This window comes from Oryctolagus cuniculus, chromosome 2 (genome assembly GCF_051225735.1).
Source record: "Oryctolagus cuniculus isolate XC-2025 breed Fujian yellow rabbit chromosome 2, ASM5122573v1, whole genome shotgun sequence".
In the NCBI taxonomy this organism is placed as follows: domain Eukaryota; kingdom Metazoa; phylum Chordata; class Mammalia; order Lagomorpha; family Leporidae; genus Oryctolagus; species Oryctolagus cuniculus.
In genome coordinates this window covers 51,431,745-51,455,882 of record NC_142868.1, presented here as the reverse complement: position 1 = coordinate 51,455,882, position 24,138 = coordinate 51,431,745, and the positions used below count along the sequence as shown (strand labels likewise).

Below are 24,138 nucleotides of genomic sequence, written 5' to 3'. Positions count from 1 at the left end.
CCTCTTCCAGTCCAGCTCTCTGCCGTGGCCCGGGAGTGCAGTGGAGGATGGCCCAAGCCCTTGGGCCCTGCACCTGCATGGGAGACCAGGAGAAGCACCTGGCTCCTGGCTTCAGATAGGTGCAGTGAGCTGGCCACAGTGCACCGGCCGTGGCAGCCATTTTGGGGGAGAATCAACGGAAAAGGAAGACCTCTCTCTCTCTCTCTCTCTCTCTCTCTCTTACTGTCCACTCTGCCTGTCATAAAAAAAAAAAAAAAAAAAAAGTGACTGCTGGAGCCAGAACTGTGGTGCAGTGGGCTAAGCCTCCGCCTCCGGTGCCAGCATCCCAAATACGCACCAGTTCTAGTTATGGCTGCTCCACTTCTGATCCCACTTCTGATTCTCTGCTATGGCCTGGGAAAGCAGTAGAAGATGGCACACGTGCTTGGACCCCTGCACCCACGTGGGAGGCCTGGAAGAAACTCCTGGCTTCGGATCAGTGCAGCTCCAGTTATAACGGCCATCTGGGGAGTGAACCAGCGGATGGAAGACCTCTCACTTTGTCTCTGCCTCTGCCTCTCTGTAACTCTGCCTTTCAAATAAATAAATATTTTTTAAAAAATAAAAAAGAGTGACTGCTACAGGGTAGTGAGATTGCACATGATTTTTATATCCTAATATGTCTTAGATTTTTAAAGACGGAAATGTGCTATTCCTGTAATAGAAATAACATCATATACTATGTGCCAAGTGGAGCTCTAAAGGATCAGCTCATTCAGTTCTGGCGATAATCTAATTTTCTCCAGGTACAGATGAAGAAATAGAAGCATAGAGCCATGAGTACCTGTTTAAGGTTGCAGGACAAAGAACTAAGCTAGTCATAAAATATTATGAAAGTTATTTTAAAATAATGCAGAGAATGCTTGGATTCCTTCAGCTTCTCTTTGCAAGTTTTCAGAATCCAGCAAAAGGAATCCATACTTCAAGAGGCCTGGGAGTGGGGCTGCCATTTACCTGGCTTTCCCTGGGCACGAGCAACGGGAGTACCTGCTCCTGTCACATCACAGCACACTGACAGGTGCCATTCACATGGGCACACAGGCAATCCCATCGTCCACGCCCTGAGAACCTGTAAGCAAATCCGCACGGGATCTGTCCGCCAGCATCATGCTTGTGTATTCTTGTCCCCTCCCCACCTTGTTCATGATGACTGTCCTCCTCTGCAGCACACCAAGCCCTCCTAACCCACAGGTCGGATCTAATCCAGCTGCCTTCACCCCACACTTCAGAATCACCGTCCTGCCCTCTCTGGAGCTCTTACAGCTATAGGGACCTGGGTAACCCATCATATAATTGCAATGGGAGGCAGTGCTGGAACCTCAGGCCGGCTGTATTGGTTTCACTGATCTCTCAGCTCACACTGTCAAACTCTTGAGGTTATCTCTTTGCCTTCTAAGCCTTGGGGGGACCCCCTGCCCTTCTACTGCACTGGTGAGCCAGATTCTTTCCCTGTTCTCTTCTGAAAGACCTTACATCTCAGTGTCCTTCCTCCTGCGAGATCTTTCTTTCTTAAGCTGTTTCCATCACCCTACAACCATATTCTAGTAACTGCAGCCTGAAAGCAAACCGCTGCCTACATGGGTGCCGATTCCAGACCCGGATGTTCCACTTCTGATCCAGCTCCCTGCTAATGTGCCTGGGAAAGCAGCAACAGATGGCCCCTGCACCCATGTGGGAGACCTGGAAGATGCTCCTAGCTCCTAGCTCCTGACTCAGGCCTGGCCTGGCACTGGTCACTGCAGTTATTTGGGGAGTGAACAAGTGGATGAAATCTCTGTCTCTGCCTCTCTAATGATGCCTTTCAAATAAATAAAATGAATAAATCTTAATAAAAATATAGATCGATATGGGGCCAGTGCTGTGGCGCAGTGGGTTAACACCCTGGCCTGAAGCGCCAGCATCGCATATGGGTGCCTGTTCTAGTCCCAGCTGCTCCATTTCCAATCCAGCTCTCTGCTGTGGCCTGGGAAAGCAGTAGAAGATGGCCCAAGTCCTTGGGCCCCTGCACGCACGTGGGAGACCCGGAAGCTCCTGGCTCCTGCCTTCAGATTGGTGCAGCTCCGGCTGTTGTGGCCATCTGGGGAGTGTACCATCGGACGGAAGACCTCTCTCTCTCTGTGCCTCTCCTCTCTTTGTGTAATTCTGACTTTCAAATCAAATAAATAAATAAATCTTTAAAAAATATAGATCGAAAGATAGGGATTTCAAACTTGGCCTGTTCACAACGAAGCGCTTCATTCTTCTGTCCCCGAATCCTGTTCCTCTGTAGTCTTCCATTTCAGAGGCTGGCAACACTGTCCACTCGTGTAGTGAAGCTGAGCCCACAGAGACCGCCGTGATCGCCCTTGTGCTCTGACCTCACACCCAGCCCACCGCAGGGCTTTTGGAGTCTTACCCTGACCTCTCCCTGGGACCCAGCTCTCTCCCGTTTACGGCGGATCCACTTTCCTCTGTATTCCTGCAACGGGCTCCTCTTGCTTCTCTCAAGCCAAACAGTTTAAGAATGTAACTCGGATCACGTGACTTTCCAGTTATACCCTCTGCGACTTGTGATTGTCTTTAGAATCCAAGCCAAAATGCAACAGGGACCATGAGCTGTCCCACGTCACTGCTGCCCAACCCTCCCAGTTGCCGCATCCTTGTGATGCTTCCGAGTGCCCTGGACGTCCTTCTGCTGCTCGAACACATCTGGCCTTGCCCCAGGGCCTTTGCACTCCCTCCCTCCCACCACAGTCTCTGCTCAGACTTGCTTTCAAAGTAGTTGCCAGTGTCTAGAACTGACAGCAGGTTCACTGGTTTACTCTCCTCTTTTCTGGAGTCAGCTTAGAGTTGACTGGCAGGAGAGGCTGTCCCTAGTGTCTGAACCACTGCCGGCCTTACAGCGGTCACCCAATACAGACGGAGAATGACCAAAAGGCACTCAGTTCTGTGCCCTGAAGGATTCCATGCTCAGATCCTAAGTCTGGTTACGAGAGTAAAGTGAGGGTCATGGCTGCCCCCAAAGATGATGAATTCAATTGCATTTTACTCTGTAGCTATCAAGAGAGCAGATCCTGGAGTCAGACGGCCAGGGTTTGAATCCTGCACTCCCAGTGTGTTTGTGTTTATCATGTGTGCATATGCATGCACGCATATGTGATCCTGGGCGTGAACTGGCCTCTCCCAACGTCAATGTTCTCAAGTGTAGAGAGAGGTGATCTTTGTAAGATCAGGCGAGATGATTCACGGGAAAATGAAGGACGCAACGTGCTCGGCTCCTGGGGAAGCCTGAATCAGGCTACTCTTCTTCACCTATAATTTCTTTTGGTAGCGCTCTACAACTTTATGCATAGACAGAATTTAGACACTTTGCAACTAGCAGCGTTAAACTTTTCGAACAGGTTTCTCTGGAGTTTTCAAACTCTATAGCAAACTTCCTATCTTCAGAGAGATGCCCAGGGACTGGATGCTGAGGTGATTCAGGAAGCCAGTCAACAGGGATATGCCAGAGTCTGATCCAGCACCCAAATAAGTAAAATATAAACTATTGCTCACTTTCAGGCGTAACACGAGTGAAAGAATTTTTCTGAGGTTTTCTCCCATTTTACCTAATTGTTCTCAGGGATACAAACACATTAAAATTTCCCATTTTAAAAAATTATTCATATTTCATAAGGCCGAGAAGCTGGTTTGCTAAAGCACTTCATGTTGGGTTTATAAGATTTATAAGACTGAACCTTAATGGCTCTTTATTCTTGCTATGTCCAGCTCCCTTATCATCCTTTCCATTTATCTCATGTCACAGATACCCAGCAGCTGGTTGACTGTCTAGGTTCAATGTCTGTTGTAGAAACTCTGCACTGGGAAAATGCCACTATGTCTGCTCAAGTCCTCAGAGTGAACTATGTATGGTGTACAGAGCAGGGGAGTACCTTCCCCATGTTAAGTAGCTCATCCACATTCTTTCAAAGGCAGAAAAGCACTGGCAGCTCAGAGGCTTCTACAGAGAAGAACCACAGTTAATGTCATGAAATGAGAGACAGGGTTTTGTGTCGACCAGGGCTAGACACTGAAACTGGTTTCAGAGGTAGGGAAGTATCTTTATTCATTGTGTGAAAATTCAATATACCTGACGTATCTTACAGTTGACTTTTCAAGTTCATTGAATGCTGTAATACTTTCTAATTTGCTTATACTATTTACTACAACATTACTTAACATTTTATATTCTATTATATCCATCTCTGCTGTTAGATTGGGAAATCCTTAATATCAGGGGCTCTGACTTATCCATATTTGTATCTGCACTGCCTGGCACTGACTATGGCCTAAATGAATGTTGCTGGGATGAAGTTGAAAGGCTGTACTTCAATGTGAAGTTGATGTCACTTAACATTTGTAGTACAGAAACACCACACTCAGAAGTCCACCATGTTTCTAGCAATTCTATAAGCAAATAAAGGATTTCATCTTATGGTGCTCCATCTGAAGTTGGATTTGGAGACAAATCTGATCATCATTGGCAAACAGAATTTTAATCAAAGTTTAAGTTTCGGGGCTGGCACTGTGGCGTAGCGGGTAAAGCCCTGGCCTGAAATGCTGTCATCCCACATAGGTGCCGGTTTGAGTCCTGGCTGCTCCACTTCTGATCCAGCTCTCAGCTATGGCGTGGAAAAACAGTGGTAGATGGCCCAAGTTCTTGGGTCCCTGCACCCATGTGGGAGAGCCAGAAGAAGCTCCTGGCTCCTGGCTTCCGATTGGCCCAGCTCTAGACATTGCGGCCAATTGAGGAGTGAACCAGTGGATGGAAGACTTCTCTCTCACTCTCTGCCTCTCCTTCTCTCTCTGTGTAACTCTGACTTTTTAAAAAAATATTTATTTATTTGAAAGTCAGAGTTACACAGAGATGAGAGGCAGAGAAAGAGACAGAGAGACAGGTCTTCCATCCAATCACTCCCTAATTGGCCGCATGTCTGGAGCTGCACCAATCTGAAGCCAGGAGCCAGGAGCTTCTTCCAGGTCTCCCACATGAGTGCAGGGGCCGAAGGACTTGGGCCATCTTCCACTGCTTTCCCAGGCCACAGCAGAGAGCTGGATCGAAAGTGGAGCAGCCGGGTCTCAAACCAGCACCCATAAGGGATTCCAGCGCTTCAGGCCAGGGTGTTAACCCACTGCGCCACAGCGCTGGCCCCACAATGAAGTTTAAATTATGATATATTTTATGTGTGTGCTTTTCATAAATGCCATGTATGTTTTAGTTATTACTATATGTAAAAATAATTGCTTTTATTAGCAAGATAGAATCCCTTTAGGACCTCAAAGACATTTGCTTCCAAAGAAAATGTGAAAGTTTTTTATTAAACATAAAGGTATAGGAGCCAGTTCTGTGGTGCAGTGGGTTAAAGCCCTGTCCTGAAGTGCCAGCATCCCATATGGGCGCCGGTTCTAGTCCTGGCTGCCTCTTCCGATCCAGCTCTCTGCTATGGCCTGGGAAAGCAGTAGAAGATGGCCCAAGTGCTTGGGCTCCTGCACCCACGTGGGAGACCCGGAAGAGACTCCTGGTTCCTGGCTTCGGATTGGCACAGCTCCGGCCGTTGCGGCCAACTGGGGAGTGCCAGCAGATGGAAGACCTTTCTCTCTGTCTCTACCTCTCTCTGTAACTCTTTCAAATAATAAAATAAATCTTTAAAAAAACATAAAGGTATATACTTCTAGGTAGTAATAATAGTTACTTTAAAAAAAAAAAAAACTATGTATTTATAGATCGGAGTTGGCAAACTCAAAAGGCTTCCATAGCCTTGGCAACTCATTGCAAGAGCCTAGGGTGATTACTGAGGCCATAAACAAGAGTGTCAATTGTTAAATCAACAACAGGAGTCACTGCACACTTACTCCCCATTTAGGATCTCTGTCCTTAATGTGTTGTACAATGTGAATTAATGCTATAACTAGTTCTCAAACAGTACTTTACACTTTGTGTTTCTGTGTGGGTGCAAACTGTTGAAATCTTTACTTAATATATACTAGATTGATCTTCTGTATATAAAGATAATTGAAAATGAATCTTGATGTGAATGGAATGGGAGAGGGAGCAAGAGATGGGAGGGTTGCGGGTGGAAGGGAAGTTATAGGGGGAAAAAGCCACTGTAATCCAACAGCTGTACTTTGGAAATTTATATTTATTAAATAAAAGTTAAAAAAATGAATGCATATATTTATTTGAAAGGCAGAGAAAGAGAGATAAACACCTTCCATTCATTAGTTCACTCCTCAAATGGTCCAAACAGCCAGGTCTATGCCAGGCCCAAGCCAGGAGATAAGAACCCCATCCTGGTCTCCCACATGGGCAGCAGGGGCCCAAGTACCTGGAACATCTTCCTTTGCCTTCCCAGGCTCGTTTACAGGAAGCTGGATCTGAAGCAGAGCAGCCAAGACTCCAAAAAGCACTCTGATATGGGTGCCAGCTTGGAAAGCCACAGCTCTACCCATTGTATCTAAACTTCAGACCCAAAAAGTACTTTTAAGGCTACTTTTGTCAGATATTAAGGAGCTATAAATGATGGTTCACATTTTGCTTTCTTCTACTTTAAATAATGAAGAAATTTGGAGTTATTAAACCTTTTTAAAAAAAGCTAATGAAAAAAAAGAGTTAGTGGGGACCTCAAGGACTTCAATCTTCATTCTATATTTTAACTACTATTTCAAAAAGGAACTAATTAACAGAGTACTCACCGAGGTATAAATTCAGGGATAGAACAAACACTGGGGTGCTTAAAAAGCTTCCAATTACTTTAATTGTCAGAATTGATCAAAATACAGTAATAATGTAAACTGTGATACTTTGATATCAAGTTTTTTAATTCCCTGGGAAATGAATTAATAGAATAATATAAATATTCTATTTGCTGCCCACGTCTCTTTAATAGAACACTGATTCATGAAATTATCCTTATCTAGTGATCACAAGTTTATGGTATATTTAATAGGAATAATGAAGTCTAAACAAAACAGGCAAAATTCCAGAATTTCATAAAAATGACAACATTTAAAAGTATCAAAGAGGAGCCGACATTGTGGTACAACAGGTTAAGCCACTGCCCGGGAAACCAGCATCCCAGATAGGAGCACTGGATAAATCCTGGCTGTTCCGCTTCCTACAAAGCTCCCTTCCAAAGAACCTGGGTAATCAGCAGAAGATGGCCCAAGTACTTGGGCTCTTAGCACCCTTGTGGGAGGAGTTCAATGCTTCCGGCTTCAGCTTGTGCTCCAGCCTTTGTGGCCATCTGGGGAGTGAACCAGCAGATGGAAGATCTCTCTCTGTAACTGCCCTTCAAATACATAATAAATAAATCTTTAAAAAGTCAACTGTTTAAAATGTCCATGCATGATTTTCTAAATCATTTATAGTTTAACTTTGATTGATAAGGTATTTCAATCACGAGTGGTTCCCATACTTTACTTGAGAAAGAAAAAAGTAAGTTGGATACTTTGTATTTTAAATAAATTCAAGTTAATGTAGCTGAAACACTTTAAACACAAAGGACCAAGTGTTGACATTACACATGGTTGATGTGTGCCTAAGTGTCAGAACTGTCCGGTTTATTTATAAAGACTTTCAGGAGAAATGAGGTTGGAAGGATAACACCATCACGGTGTTTGCACTGGAAGCATGTTCACGATGGTGCCCTCTGACCGCAGGCTGGACTGTACCCTGCGCCGTCCCTTACCTTCGATGAACACCTCCGCGGATGTTGTGTCGGAGCCACTGGGGTTCGTAGCCAGGCAGGTGTAGCGACCTGTGTCGTCCTCGAAGGCCTCCGCGATGATGAGCGTGTGGAGGTCCCCGCCCTCACAGTGGATCTGAATATCAGGACTGTTGTGCAGCTCCTTATCCTCACAGAACCATCTGCAGGCCACACGGAGGTCACAGGACAGGAGTGAAAGAAAAGCAATGGTAAGGCTCGAAACAGTACCAGAGGCCAGGAAGCCTGGATGCTATGCAGTAAGACGTTCTTGCATTAAAAAATAAAAAAGGTCCATGTCAATGTTACGGATGGAAACTCTACAATTTACACCAGACAATCCCTATAGGTTTTTATTGTAAACCATCATACACATTTTATCAACCTTGAAATAAGGGAGACCATCCATCATCAAGTTTGGAGAGATCATTTCAGTGACAAAATTAAAAGGAACAGAAATTTAAAGTGTCCCACAAAATTTTATAATAAATGCCTATGTTTATTATCATTTAATGGTGGTTTTTGTTGTTCTGTTTTAGAAAGAGGGAGGGACAGCGAGCGAGCGAGCACACAGTGCACACTATCGCTCATCAGCAGATTAGCTCCTCAGATGCCCTCAGTGGAGGATACTGGGCTGGGACAAAGCTAAAAGCCAACTGCTCAACCCAGGTCTCCCATGGGGGTGACTGGAACCCAAGTCCGAAGCCATCACCACTGCCCGCCGGGGTCTGCCTTCGCAGGAAGCTGGGGTCAGGAGCTGGGGCTGAGCATCCACTGTAGGCACTCCAACGCGGGACGGGGCACGTGGGCGTGGGGATCCCCGTCTTCACAAGGGCTCCCTCTCAGAGTCATCATGTTCTTTCCCCAGTACATCAGACTCTCAACAGCACGTGGCTGCCTTGATATTTTACAAAACAAGACAAAAGCCCTAAAAAGTCCCTAAACTCAATTTATTTTTAAAGAGATAGGAAGGAATGAGCCACTTGTAGCTCAAAGGATAAAGTCTCTGGGACAGTCTATTCAGCTCATAATTAGCACTTAAGAGATTTTCTCTGAATCTAAGCTACAATACAATTCTTTGGAACTGACTGGCATCCTTTCATGAAAATATGACACTGAGACTAATTTTTGTCTATATTTAGAGTAGAATATAGATATGTATCTCTCTATATTTTGTAAAACATTTATTTTTTGAGAGGCAAAGGGAGGGAGGGAGGGAGGGAGAGAGAGAGAGAAAGTCTTCCATCTGCTGGTTCTCTCCCCAAATGGCTGCAATGGCAGGAACTGAGCCAATCTGAAGCCAGGAGCCAGGAGCCTCTTCCAGGTCTCCTACACAGGTGCAGGAGCCCAGGCACTTAGGTCATCTTCTACTGCTTTCCCAGGCCATAGCAGAGAGCTGGAATGGAAGAGGAGCAGCCAGCAACCAGAGCCCATATGGGATGCTGGCATTGCAGGTGGTGTCTTTACCAGCCACGCCACAGCATCAGCCCCATGTGTCTATATTTAATTTGAAAATAAATTTAGGGACCAGCATTTTGGTGCAGCAGGTTAAGCTGAGGCACCAGTATCCCCTATGAGTGCTGGTTCAAGTCCTTGCTGCTCCTCTTCCAATCCAGCTTTCTGCTAATGCACCTGGGAGAGCAGCAGCAGATGTCCTAGTACTTAGATCTCTGCAACCATGTGGGAGACTCAGATGGAGTTCCAGGCTTTGCTGTTGTGGCCATTTGGGGACTGAATCAGCAGATGGAGGATACCTCTCTCTCTCTCTCTCTCTCTCTCTCTCGCTCACCCCCTCACCTTTCCCTATCTGTAACTCTGCCTTTCAAACATAAGAGTCTTCTTAAAAAAAGAAATGTAGTGAAGCAAATGAGCTTGCTAATACTTAGAATATTAACCTTAGAAATCATACTGAAAATTTTTTTTTCATACTAAAAATTAAACATAACATATTCACAAAAGAACAGACATAAGTTTAAGGATTAAAGCACATAAAATCCCCAGACAACTGAGCATTCAGCCCATCTCCTGTCGGGGGCAATTGAGAGGGACAGTGTTTCTCGATTCTGGGGTACTTTGTGGTTCTTCTTGTTCTCAGAAAGGCTTAGAGAACCTTCCAGTCCAGAGCCACCTTCCAATTCCTTTTTCCTGTTCTCTTTCCACACCTACAGTCCAGATCCTGCTCTAACTTCTCTCATTCAGTAAACTAAAAAGCAGCTTCGCAGCTTTAACCGATTTCTCCGTCTACAAGCTCTAAATTCTTCCTGTATTTTGTCATCCAATTAATACTCTTAAAATGTTCCCCTTCATACATCATTCCCTAATCTTCAAATCTGTCACTGAGGCCTTTCATGTAACTTGGCCCTGACTTTATTTTCTGTCATCTTCCTATACTAATTTTCCACTTCTGTGAAATATTTGCCTGGACTTACTACTCCCTACAAGCTCTCAATTATCACTTGCCAATTTTTCTTTGCCCATGCATTTTCCTCCTTAGAATTCTCTCTGACCTTCTCCATTAATCCCATCTAGGAACCACTCTTCCTTAAAGCCAAGTGCAAGGCTTTGCCATCACATGAAATTTAACTGAATACACATTTGCTGAAGGCCATCTATATGCAAAGTGTCAGACAACATGCACACGACAGGTGATATGCAAAGAACAACGCCTGATAAACTCTGAAACTAGTTGAGTTTGTTCTGTCAACCAGAGTTTTTTTTACTTTCCATAAAAAGAAACAAATGCACATTAGTGGAAAAATAAGCATGGCAAAACCTCAATGGGAGTATAAGAAAGGGAAGACTCATTTCTTACATTAGATGTATTTCATTGGGAAACCTTTGGCAACTGCCTGAGTATAGGGTCTTTCCTAACTCAGCAAACTAAGAGCCTGCAAGCCTACAGCCAGCCTGTTTTAACATGATTATGAGTGAATAATTGTTTTTATGCTTTTAAATATTTGGAGAAAAATTCGAAGAACATTTTGTGACATAGAAAGTTATACAGATTTTAGAGTCAATAAAGATTTTCTGGAATACAATCTTGTTCATTCCTTTATACATGGTCCATGGCTCTATTGCTTTTTTTTTTTTTTAAGATTTATTTATTTGAAAGGCTGAGTTGAGAGACAGAGCGAGATCTTCCATCCACTTCTTCACTACCCAGAGGGCCACAAAGGTCAGGGCTGTGCCATGATGAAGCCAAGAGCCAGGACCTTCTTCCAGCTCTCCCATGTGGGTTCAGAGGCCCTAGTACTTGGGCCATCTTCTGCTGCTTTCCTAGGCATATTAGCAGGAAGCTAGATAGGAAACAGAGCAGCCAGGACACAGACTAGCGCCCACATGAGATGCCTGTGTTGCCAGTTAGGGCTTTCCCTGCTACACCACAACATTGGTCACTTCACCGCATTTCAGTGACAGAGCTGAGTAGTAGTTGCCACATAACTGGATAGCCCTCAAAGCTTAACATATTTACTCTCTGTACCTTTTATAAAATGTTTGCCAACTCCTGCTTTCCCGCCTCAAAGCATGATCCTTGCATCAACAGCCTTAGCATTCACCTGGGAGCTTGTGAGACATGCGGAATCATGGCCTTCACCTCAAATCTATGCAGTCAGTTCAGATCCCTAAGCAACTGATGTGCACTTCAAGTTTAACAAGTGTTGATCTATGGGTTGTGTGGTGGCATAGCAAGTCAAGCTGCAGCCTGCAGTGTGAGCACCCCATAGGGGTGCTGGTTGGAGTCACAGCTGCTCCATTTCAAATCCAGCTCCCTGCTAACATCCTGAGAGAGCAGCAGAAGATGGCCCAAGTGCTTGGACCCCCATACCCACATGGGAGACCTGGAAGAAACTCCTGGTCCCCAGCCTAGGATCTGCCCAATTCCATTTGGAGAGTGAACCAGTGGATAGAAGATGGATCTCTCTTTGTCTCTCCTTCTCTCTGAATCTTTCAAATAAATAAAATAAATCTTAAAAGAAGAAGAAGAGCTGCTGTATAATGTTCTGGGCTGCACTAACTTGTGTCAGAGAGTCCTTGCTCTCCAGAGAAGTTAGTTACTTTAATACAGCCAATGCATGTTGTGTGTTTTCTATTTCTGGTGTCTTGCATGTGAGTGTATGAAAAATTGTGTTCTTTTAGTTTGTTTCTCCTATCTCTGTGCTCAAAAAATTTTTAACATCACCTATTTGACAACCATTTTCTATTTTCTAATATTTTCTGCATTTTCTTATACAAATAGTTGATGCCTAATGCATTTATGTCTTATTTCATCATGCAGGAAATCAATTATGTCTTCATTGCAAAAAATACAACTAAAACTTTTTTTATTGATCCATCAAGTATTGCACATGGTTGGTGCTTTAAAAATACTTAATATCTGCCTTGTATTACTTTACAATATGCTCCTGAATAAAAAAGAAATAATGAAGCGATCTGTATTCTAACAGGTTTGGAAAATGGTAGATATTACACTTTATTCTTTGAAGTTTACTATTAATATTTTCTTATTAAAGGTCCCCATGAGGCTGGTGCTGTGGCATAGGGGGTAAAACTGCTGTGGTGCCAGCATCCCATGTGGGCACCAGTTCTAGTCCCCGCTGTTCCACGTCTGATCCAGCTCTCTACTAATGCACCTGGGAAAGCAGAGGAGGATGGTCCAAGTCCCTGGACCCCTGCACCCATGTGGGATACCCGGATGGAGCTCCTGGCTTTAGATTGGCTCAGCTCTGGCCATTGTGGTCATTTGGGAAGAGAACCAGCAACTGGAAGATCTCTAACACCAACTTTCAAATAAATAAATAAATCTTTTAAAAATAATAATAAAGGCTTCAACAAGTCCTGCAGAAAACAAATTTATTTAACATCATCTAGCCCAGCATTTGCTAAATTTATTTGGCTATGATAGTCTTTCTTATTTGGCACAAAGTAATATCACAGGCACATGTTACAGAATGTTTTTCTAGAATATTTCTTCCACAGAACTACAAGGAATCCTCAAAACATTCATGGTAAATATGTGTCATGAAAAATTCTGTATGGGTTTCAAAATTTTTTGCACTAAAAAATAAACTTATCTTTTCATTCCATTTTTCACAAACTTCCTGAAGTCCCCTCACACTTAAAAAATGAATTAAAATCCATCGTGAACTAAGCAATAAGTCTAAGTCTGGAGAAAACAATCAGTAAGCACAATAAAACACTTGGCTCTGGAAGAAAAGAGTTAGGTAACAAACGCATTCGAGGTCTGGTCTTACTAACTTCTTCACCTAGGTTACAGCAAACGTTTGACATAGGGACTGTGTCAGTCATGTCTTTTTATTTTCTGTGTTTCTGATGCTTTGACATCCGGGGTCTTGCTGATGCTTCAGGGGAGACAGCATGCCTTTCATTGGCCAAATAAACCATCTACAGCCCATACCCCCTCTACCTCTCTCACACTCGGGGCCACTATTTATCTAATCCCCCAGGACCAGGTACTGGACTAAGAACAGCTCCTATGCCTGAGAGCCTACTGACATTATCCAAATGATCCAATCCTACATCTGCTTACTCTGTCTCACCTGTGCCTTCCTGTGGACACCATCACAAGGCTCTCACCCCGTGTTCAGCTCCCTTCTCCCACCTCCCAACTGAGCCTGGTGCTTCCCTGAGCCCCAGTGGGTGCCACGTGTCCCTCCTCTAGGAAACCAGGAGCACAGACTGTCTTCCTGGATTGCAGTCACCTCCTGACCTGCTGGTCTCATTGTATCTGAATAATAATGAAACCAACATTGTCAAACATGGATCCTTGCCAACTAGCAATTCAAAGGACAGGGTGAAAATGGAGACAGGATAGAACAGATAAATAGTTTAAATAATGTCTGCCCCCATCTGCTTTAAGACAGATGTGGAGAGAGGTGTGTTGATTCTTACCAACTCAAACTGAAGTGCATTTAGAAGAAATTAGACTCAGGATAATCTAGTTGGTGATTATATCAGAAGATGAACCCAGGCTTGTCCACTCTTTCTGCAGTGGATCAGAGACAAATCACCTTCTTATCTAAACTTAGCGGGCCTTGGGTTTTTGAAGTTTTGACACATTTTGGATGAGCTGTGAGTGCTGCAGCTATGTTGGCCTAGTTACATTTCTTAAAGGTCATAATTCTGTCAGCTCCCTGGCAAAGGACTCAACACATTGAGTATTGTCTCAAGGAGAGGTTAAGGCTAACACTGGGTCTGTTCCATTCTGCCCTCCTGACAATTTTCCACACTGAATTCTTACGCTGGTGCAGCTGATGGAAAGCAACGTTCGTGTGAGACACTGAAGTGTGAAGCATTAAGAGAAGACGAAGCAGGCTCGGTGAGCAGAGCACAGGCACGGGCGCTGTGTCCCCTTCCTTCTCCTGTGTCAGACGTCACCGAGCGACCAGCATCTTCTCCCTCGCTACAAACGTGCTAAGGCACGAGTCTGAAATAAAACACATCCGTCACCTCCTCTCGGTCTCCTTCCAGAGACAGTCTTCCTTTCCTCCACATGCTGAAAATTCTATTTACCGTGGGCTCAGCGCAGAGAGGAGGTTTGGTTGAGAGGGAAGCGTGTGTGGAAGTAGGTAATGTAGCTGAGAGAAAGTCCTCGTACGCGAAGTCTGCTTCAGGACACCTCGGGGCCTTTCTAACTCCACTTCCAGGACCTGGAAGCCACTCATCTGGTGAGTAGGATGCTAGAGAACAGATTGATTACAATCTTATCACTGTGGTGCAGTGGGTTAAGCCCCCTGCTGCAACGCTGGCATCCTGGATCCAGTACAAGTTCGAGTCCCAGCTGCTCTGCCTCTGATCCAGCTCCCTGATAATGTCCCTGGGAAAGCAGCAGAAGATGGCCCAAGTTCTTGGGTGCCTGCTGCCCACATGGGAGACCCATATGGAGTTCAGGGCTCCTGGCTTCAGGCGGGCTAAGCCCTGGCCATTGCAGCCATTTGAGGATTAAGCCAGTGAATGGAAGACCTCTTTTTCTCTGTCTTTCCCTTTCTGTCACTCTTTCAAATAAATCCATATTTTATTTTAATAAATAATGATTTAATAGATAATAAATGTAATAAATAATAATTTAAATAATATATTTATTATATATAAAAATCTTGTCTATGTTCCTTTTCTAAAAGTGATACATTTCTACTTCAATCACACTTTGAATTTTCTACCATAAAATTGATAAGATATATAATAGCAATCTCATATTTAGGATGAAGAAACAGATGGCATAGTAATATTTGGAATGATTATTCTTAAGCACTTATATGAATTCAAGTTAAGGGAAAGAGTTAACATTTATTGAACGCCTATTATATGCTTATGGCCTTGCAAATATGATTTTATTTTTACAACAAACTTGTGAAGCGGTTGCCATTCCATTTTTAGATGTGGGCAAATCTCACTTATCTAAACCAAGGGAAAGGCAGAATGTGGATAATGAAATCCAGATAATCTCCAAAACTTCATTTTCTGCAGCACGTGCGGTTCTATCTTTGATCAAGCCCTTGACGATGGGCAGGAACTTGTTTTCTCAGCGGGCACCGATTCCCCCTCCTAATCTCTGCTGCAGCTGCTCAGGAGCGATGTCATTGCCCCGACAGGGATCCCAGGGAAAGTGCAGAAGCAAACCTTGCAAAATTAGTGTGTGGTAAATCCCCTTTCAAAAGAATTAAGGGTTCCTAAGATAGGAGTAAACCAGTTGGGACTGGCTGTCAGATTTCAAGGCTATAAACAGGGTATGAAAATAACCTTGCACCAATTAGAAACAAAACGTAAAAGGGTTAGGACACATAGTCATATTCATTCATTCAGCAATCAATTATTTATTCATTAAGAGGCCTATTACACTTCAACTCCAATCCAGGAACTCATGGTGGTTCTTATTTCTTGGACGGGGTTCTTATTCCTTGGACCTGGGAATGAAGCTAACAGAGAAGAAAATCCTATTTTGGACATAAGGAAATACAGAATACATTTCATTTAATGAGTTAGGTTCTTCCATTCCATTGAAGCATTGCTACTTTAAAAATCTTTCAAAATGGGTCACAGCTTCATACGTACAGACTAAGTTTGCTTTGGATGGACTACTTACACTGAAATACATTTCTTGGAGAAGGAATAATGTTACTAGACTTCAGGAGTCTTGAATTTTCTTTTTATTAGTAATAGATTATAGAACATAGTGGGGAAGGATCATAGTTTTAAGGTCCTATAGGATGACATATTTCTTTATTCTATTCTGCGAAGGGATTTTTGAAATCAAGACCATACACACTATAAATGTATGTTCTTTTTGTTGCTAATGTTTTTTTTCCTCAGTATTTTCCAAACATTCCAGTCTAAAAATGAGATGGTGCCAAAAATTCAAGGATCATATTATGGCACCAGCAGGATGTGGCTGGATTGAAACTCAAGAAGGTGTTTTACATAGAAAAATTCAATATTTAATTGTTCACTTTCTACATTTCAAGGTGAGAGTAAAAGCAACCACCGACTTGGTGGAAGCCGGACCGTTAGAGGTGGGTGACCACATCTGTCTGCACTCCTGGGACCTGCTGGACGAGGGACCAAAGGAGGTCAGGGGAATCAGTAAATCAGGCTGGACTGCAGCTGCACCCGAGCGTGCGGCTGTCCTCGAAAGCCACCAGGCGTTTCCACTCTTGAGTGGGATAGGAAATCTGGAAAGCTGACCTCCCCGATGTGGCCCCGTTCCTTCCATCCCTTGTGACTCTGGCAGCTGGCACTGGGCTCAGGTCTGTATTTTGGTGCTGGGGTAGCCCTCCGGGAATGCTCAGAACACTCATTCTCCAGGAGAGGGTCATGATCGCTGACTTCTATGAGAATAAATTCAACTGATAGATGAGACAGCAAATAAAGTCACTGGCAAAGCAGAGTACACAAATAGTTTATGTTTAATTAATCTCATCTGGCATCACTTGGCTTTTGAGCTGGCTAGAAATGCTGTCCTAATACTACCACTTAGCAGCAAGTATAGATTGTATGAGTGACAGTTTCTTATGGCCATCTTTATGTTATTGAACTTCAACTATGTATCACGGAAATTTTCTGTGCACTGTACTTAAACATGTGGCTTATAAAAACAAATCTAACTTATAAACCCTACAAAGTTTCATCAATGAATCTTGGCTAAAGCTCTTTAACTCTGCAGAGGGAACGGTAAATCTTAGAAGTCGGTTCCTTGAAACAATGAGGTGTTTATTGAATGAAATCCTTTCAAAACACTGGATTTTTATTTTCTCTAAGTCAGTGTCTTCATGCTCGTGCTCAAAGACATGAATCTATTTTTTACCCTCACAACATCGCTGATGAGTCCTTCCTGGAAAAATGTGTCTTCAAAGGGAGTCAATGATGTTTGCAGGATGGCAAATTTAGCCCCCAGCTGGCCCTGTCTACCCACGTGCAGTGGGCCACTGGGCTTCAAGGAAAAGTGGTTTAAGAAAACTAAAGCAATTGCTTCTCTAATGCTATTATCATGGAAATGCAAGGTAAGAAAGAATCCCAGGCAGAGCAGCAGCTCAGCAGCAGTTACCTTTTCCCAATGCAGTGCCCTGTCCTGAACTGGAAACCCCACGCAACAAAATGAGCAAGTTATGCCCACATTGAGTTTTGTTTGTGCCTAAGTTCCAAGTGAGGCCATCTGTAAGGATCATATTTCACACATCCTCAATTAAACACCAACTCATTTTTATGGAGTATTTTTTGTCTTGTCACCAAAGATTTCTTAATTTTTTAACATGTGCTCACATAACCACAGACACACCATGTTTATTCTGTCATGTGGATTTATAGGCAGACCGAAGTGAAATTAGCCCTCGTCTAAATTTACTATGGCTATAATTTCATGACTGCTGAGCCCGAAGGCCAATAGCTAAATTTTTGTGGACAACAGATGTACTTTAACCTTATGGTCCAAAAGAGACCAATAAATAGATTGGCTTTTTGAAATTCAAAGCCCAGGAAATGATAAAATAGATTTTGAACAAAAACCAGACGCATGTCTAGCAATTCTTTTCTCAACATTTTATCTCCTAAAAAGAGAGATGGGATAGGGGGTGGGCCAGTCCAGATAAAATTAAACTCTAAAAAATGATTTTATTTTGTTTTGTTTTGACCGTGACAAGGTCGCTTCATGTCTGGACACTATGTAGATATTTAATCACTATTCTTACAAAAACAACTATAAAAATAGGCAAGTGGAATCCACACTAGTATCTGTGCTGCCAGAAGCTGTAAAATCTGAGATTACTTTTAATATTTTCCACATGGGTGATGCAGTAGGAGGGATGGAGGCCTGGGAGTGGGCGGCCCTGGGTTCTAGGCACGCATGGTCCATACTGGGGCTGAGCCGACAGGGATTCAGCTGTCTGCTTTGAGGCTGCAAAGCCCTTACTTCTGAAACATGAGAATGAACTGGACAAGCATTTCCTCAAATGTGTCCCAAGAAACTAGTTCTGCAGCAAGTTGACAGATAACATTGAAAAGGTTTCTGTGGCCAAACAGGTTCATGAAACACTAGGTCAAACAACGTTAACCATCTGTCTCCACGACAGAACCTTCTAGAGCTTTGTGCCAAAACACACGGCCTTTCCAAGAGAACACTAGAGCGGGCATCGTTCTCAGTCGTACTTGACCATGGAACACGTGTGTCAAGAATCATGTTGAGGGATCAGTGTTTATGTGGAACGTGTTTGGAAAGCACTGGGTTGAACCGTTACTAGGACCCCGTCTAAGTCTATGAAAGTGACATTTACCTCTGATCACACCTTTCCCACATCTAGCTGCCTTTCCCCAGGGCTCACCCCAGACACCAGTAACAGGGCACAGCCTCTTTCCCACGGGCCGCCATCAGCTTCAGAATCCCTCTCCTGCTTCAAGAATAGCAAGGGCAGCCACTACCACCTGATCGCAGTTGGCATCTTAGTTCAGACGCACTTGCCATGCTTGCTTAAATGGCTATGTTTAAATATTATTGTCTTCCACAAGAATCGATGATTTCTAACCTCCTATTTATCCCTCACTGTAAATGCTAAGAATTTTTTTTTTTTTTTTGGACAAGCTTGACATTTCTTCCATGTCCCATGAAAATACTGTGTGTTCCCCCCCTAGAATCCTCCACTTTGGAAAATCCTCGAGGTGAACATATAACATACAGTTAAGACATTTCTGAGAGCAAAGTAGGTAACCGTTAATAGTTACAGGAGTAAATGATCACCATTCCAGGCAAGTCTTGATTGCACCAGTCCTACTTAGAGCTCACTGCAAAAGCAACTTAAAATGCCATTTTGGCTTTAGGGACTATTTTCAAATGTGAGCCACTCCCAGTGAGTACACAAAAGTACATGAGAAACCAGAATGCCAACTCTTTTTTTCATTCATAAATTCTCAAGTTACACCTGTTAGTTAAAAAATAGATGCATGCGCATCAGTTCGCTACACAAGCACCTACCAAGAAGTTGGCATGACCTGACAAGTCACACTTCAAAGTCACCCAGATTGTGAAAATTTGTACAAATACTCCCAAGCCTTCAAAGTGGTGGGGAGAAATGGATTAGAAAGAGCCAGCCTGAGAATGAGAACTTGCATACATAAAACACCTAGAGGTGCACCTTCAGCGATTTCGCTGCTACAGTGATGGCAGGTAATTATTAGCTATTGTTGTGACTTGGCTTGCATTCCCAAGAGGATAAACGGGGAGATGTTTTATGAGCCAAAATTGTCAGTCTCCAGTGATCTGGGCACTGGTCCACTGAGATACTATGATCACCCCAGAATTACAAAACCCAAAAGGACTGAAGCCAAACTTGGGGTAGGGACAGCAGCAGCTTTTCTTGGTACCAACTCTGTGGAATTACCAAAACCCACATCAAACAGTCCATAATAATGGAAAGCACGGATTTCTGTGTGTTTGGCAAGCAGCTTCGTTCTCAGCAGTGGGACACCTTTCATCCCAAATCCCCTCAATCCTTGCCCTGGGGGTCCTTGCCTTCGTGGTGCAGCCAGGTAAGCACGACTTGGGTAAGGGAGGAGGAAAAGGGATGGAAGCACAAACAGAGAATGAGGGGAAAGACCTTCTTTCTAGGACAGCTGACACTGGAGGATTTACAAGGCTTTGCCCTCTTTCATCTCAGCTGCACACAAGCCTTGTTCAGGTGCTCAGGCAAGGAGGGCAGCCTCCAGCTTGCTAATTTGCTGCCTGTTCTGCCCAAGCCGTAGGGAGTGCCCGGGACCTCTACTCGCAGCGTTCTGGCTAATGTCCAAGTGTGGCCAGTGCCGCCTCTCAGGAACACAAAGCAAGCACTACAACAGAGCGTGGGCACCCAGGAAGGTGAACTGTCAGCTGGCCCTGTCAGCCACTCCGTGTATGAACAGCCATTTGCTCTCTTTTTGCAAGCTAAGGTTGTCCTAACTAACTCCTTTCAAAGCCTGCTTGCTTCCTGAATGCTTTTTCTCTTGATCCTACTTTGTGTTCCTTCTAGCAGTTCACACTTAGATATTAGCTTTCAAAAGAGAGCTAGATGAAATGAATTCTCAACCAAGGAGGAAGCCCTGAATTAGATAATGAAGAATTAGAGGTAGAAAGGCATTCTATTTCTAGCAGCGAATACACATGGGCCCCATACCAACTAGCCTGGCTAAAACACTCATAGCAAAAACCTTTGTACAACACAACACCCAGCTCTCACATGTTCCCAACAAATTCCCAAAAACCCTGCCAATGCTGTTCTACAACCACCTTTCCGATTCCGGCCACACAAGTGACACTAAGTCATGCCTGTCTTCTACCCGCAACCATCAGGATCAAATACATACTTGGGAATCAGTAGAGAAGAGACCCATTTTCCAAGGAAGCTGCCTCCTCTGCCTCTCCACAGACCTGGATGTTCCAAGCTGCAGCCTGAGCAGGGAGGGGCCTCAGGTGTGTGAGCAAGAGCAGGAAGTCAGACCTAATTACACCCTGTTTGATTTGGCCATTTGAATAACGAATAAAATGGCATGTTTCATTTCAGTTGGCTTTCAGAGGACAACTGCTGAAGGCTGACACTTCACTGGAATACTCTAGACTTTTCTAAGTGAGAAAAATCAATGGTACGGCCAAAGACAGACTCACTTCTTCTTTGACAAACAGATTTTACTATCCTAAAAATGTTCTCCTTTCTGATTACAATGAGAGCACCTCACCTCCTGGCAACACGCCAACATTTAGTGCCCATTTCCTGTACTGCCCCAAAGCTACTGAGATCTGACAGTGCACAACTTTTCAAAACTGGCTTTCAAGGCACTTACAGATCTGGCAAAAGACACACACACATACAACCCTCTCCCCACTCCCAACAACGAACACCCTCTAAAACTGTTGGGGAGAGGTGGGTCGGGGAAAGTATAGCAGTTCCCTTGCTTGCATACAAATAAGTGTATTATTGTTTAAAATATGAGCATTTTTGAATGTAAAAATGCCACTGTTGATAGGCACTGTGTGTGTTTGCCGTACAGGGAAAGAACAGCATGTGCAAAGCTCGTTTTGTAGCTCAGGAGTCTCATTCTCCACGTCCAGCGTGTGTACAATCAGAAACATCTTGACACTGCGATCTCTGACGCAGCCCCCCTCTTCTCTGGAACTGAGGACTGCTTGCAATAAGGAGGAAGAACCGACAGCTTTGAAGGCTGTGCATACTGTAAGAAAGACTTTCCTCTCTCTTACTCTGCCATTTGTAGATGCTGGGGAAATTAGACATTACTTTGTATCAGAAAACCATGGAGGGGATCTACGTTACATAGAAATGCTAAGTCATCTATGTGCCTTTTTCTCAATTCTTGTCATCAAGAATGACCACAGTCTCCCTATAGTTCTTAGGATTCTACACTTTTCCCAGGTTGTTTGAAGTTGGGCTTAACAATGTTTCTCTGGGGGCAGATGTTGTGATGCAGTGAGTTACGCCACTGCTGAGGCACCTGTGTCCCAAATCAGAGGGCTTGATTCAAATTCCAGCTACTCTGCTTCTGATCCAGCTTCCTGCTAATGTACCTGGGGGACAGTAGGTGATGGCTCAAGTACTTGGGTCCTTGCCACCCATGTGGGAGATCCAGATGCATTCCTGGCTCCCAGCTTGGTACAGTCCTAGCTGTAGCAGGTGCTTGGGAAGTGAGCCAGCAAATGGAAGACACCCTTCTCTCCCTCTCTCCCCCTCCCCGCTTTCTTTCTCTACCTTTAAAATATTTCAAAAGAATAAATATTTATTTTTAAAAAAATCCTTGTCTGGATGCTATGTTACGTCAATTTTGAAGGATCACCTTATTCTATATGCCCCAAATGGGTTAGACTGGAATGTGTTAACAGGTTCTCTGTCACTAGAGATACTGAAGATGTGTAACAGCTGGCAGGGGTGTTGTACAGAGAACTCAAGTGCTAGACAGAAAACTGATGCTGATGAACAGTGCTAGAATTTCTCTTCCATTACAAAGAAATTGACAGCTAGTGAATGCAACTGGGACAATATATCCACTGCCTGGTATACAGAACACTGATAAAGGGCTGGCACTGTGACACAGTGGGTTAAAGCCCCAGCCTGCAGCACTGGCATCCCATATGGGCACTGGATCAAGTCCCCGCTGCTCCACTTCCAACCCAGCTCTCTGCTGTGGTCTGGGAAAGCAGTGAAGAATGGGCTAAGTCCTTGGGCCCCTGCACCCATGTGGGAGGCCCGAAAGAAGCTCCTAGCTCCCGGCTTCAGATTGGTGCAGCTCTGGCCATGGCAGCAAATTAGGGAGTGAACCAGGGGATGGAAGACCTCTCTCTCTCTCTATGCCTCTGCCTCTCTGTAACTCTTTCAAATAACTAAAATAAATCTTAAAAAATAATAAATACACACACACAAAAGAACATTGATGAGGGGAAAAATCCTCCTATCTATGTTGCATTTACCAGATCAAGGTAGCTCTTGAGATTTCCAGCGCCTTTTCAACAAGGGATGCATTAGTTGTTAAATGGCGTTTACATTCCACATACACATGAAAAACGTGACAATGTGTTCCTGCGTGTGTAGCTTGTATCACAAAATATATTTTAGAAAACTATTTCACACTTTGTACAAATCAATATGTGACCTTAGAGTACTTCCCCTCATAGAAAAGGTTTCTACATTTAATTATATTCAGGAGTAACTTGCTTTGCACTAATGTTTCCATTTTTTCTTCCTGAGAGTCGTATTTTAGCCTTATTTCATTGATATAGAGCCTCCAACTTAAAAAATGTTTGTGTTAGGAAATCACATACTAAATTCAAATCCAGTGAGGTATAATTTAATTTTTCAAGAGCTTATTGGAGAGTTTGAGAGATTTTAAGTGCTATTTAACTAAACGGTAATTTTCATGAGATTTAGGCTGCACATACATTTTGATATTTCCATGAATAGCGTACCCTTCCTTCCTTTCCAATCCCCTTTCTGATTTTTCCACAATCTTCTTGGGCAACACTTTCATTGTTCTCACCCTAAAAGCAACCTTATGTTTTCTGCTTATTACTAACACACTCCCCAAAATATCCATTAGCATAAAAAGGTGCTTTTCTCAAAGTTGGGAGCTCTCCATGAGGGTCAGCAGTGTGCGAGGCTCCACAAGCAACACCTGTCCCTCTGCATGGACACCCCGACTGCCTGCCTCCAGTGAGGATGCGAGTACTGCATCTTCCTCTGACGCTCAGGGAGAAGTAAAAGGTCCCGTGCTCAAGCACAATTTCCAGCTGCTCACCTTTGTTCAAGAAGAAGACTAAACAAGATGTCAAGTTTGTAGTTTTGGTCAAGTGCACATAACACACAGATATGCATAATCAGGACCTCCTGTTTTTCTAATTTACTCTCAAGTCATCAGGAGGGAGAAGGAGAAATTCCTCCCTATCCCCTTACTTCTTCGTGTAAAACATCTTAGAATTTTTATGTGACTTAGAATGATGGTATTTAATAATTTTAAAATTCTGGTGGGATTAGAAAGAGATTTTTTTTAATCTGGCCCGTGACTAAAGAGTTAAATTTAAATGTTACAAAGAAAATTGTTAAATCTGCTGCCAGGTCATTTACTACAATGTTAGAAGTTGAAGAAATGAGTTTGCCCTACACTCAAGAGCCTAATAATGTAATTGTAACTAGCACACCATGGAGAAGGAAAGCCTTCTAACACTGCTTTAGAAGTGATTTATGGATCCCTGTACAATAATTCTTCAGCGATTCATATAACCAGAATTTATAGATTTATTGTGAACTTCAGGAAAAATTGACTTCATTCTGGAACCCTTGGCCTTGTTGCATCAATCTTTGAATTACAATTAGCTAAGTGAAATCATGAGCCTCAAAAGGCA

At 43.5% G+C, this 24,138-nt stretch overlaps 1 protein-coding gene across 6 annotated transcripts in view; it reads right to left on the bottom strand.

Annotated features, from left to right (window-relative positions):
* Positions 1-24,138, bottom strand: part of PALLD (palladin, cytoskeletal associated protein) — a 458,616-nt gene that overhangs the window by 262,122 nt on the left and 172,356 nt on the right. For 5 of the 6 annotated variants that reach the window (XM_008249670.5, XM_008249661.5, XM_002709467.6 and 2 more), the window contains one exon: positions 7,746-7,924. In XM_008249670.5, the coding sequence (XP_008247892.4) occupies positions 7,746-7,924 (179 nt within the window). Of the gene's footprint in view, positions 1-7,745; positions 7,925-20,600; positions 20,697-24,138 lie in introns of those variants that run through there. The other variant, XM_070068275.2, reaches the window with a different exon arrangement.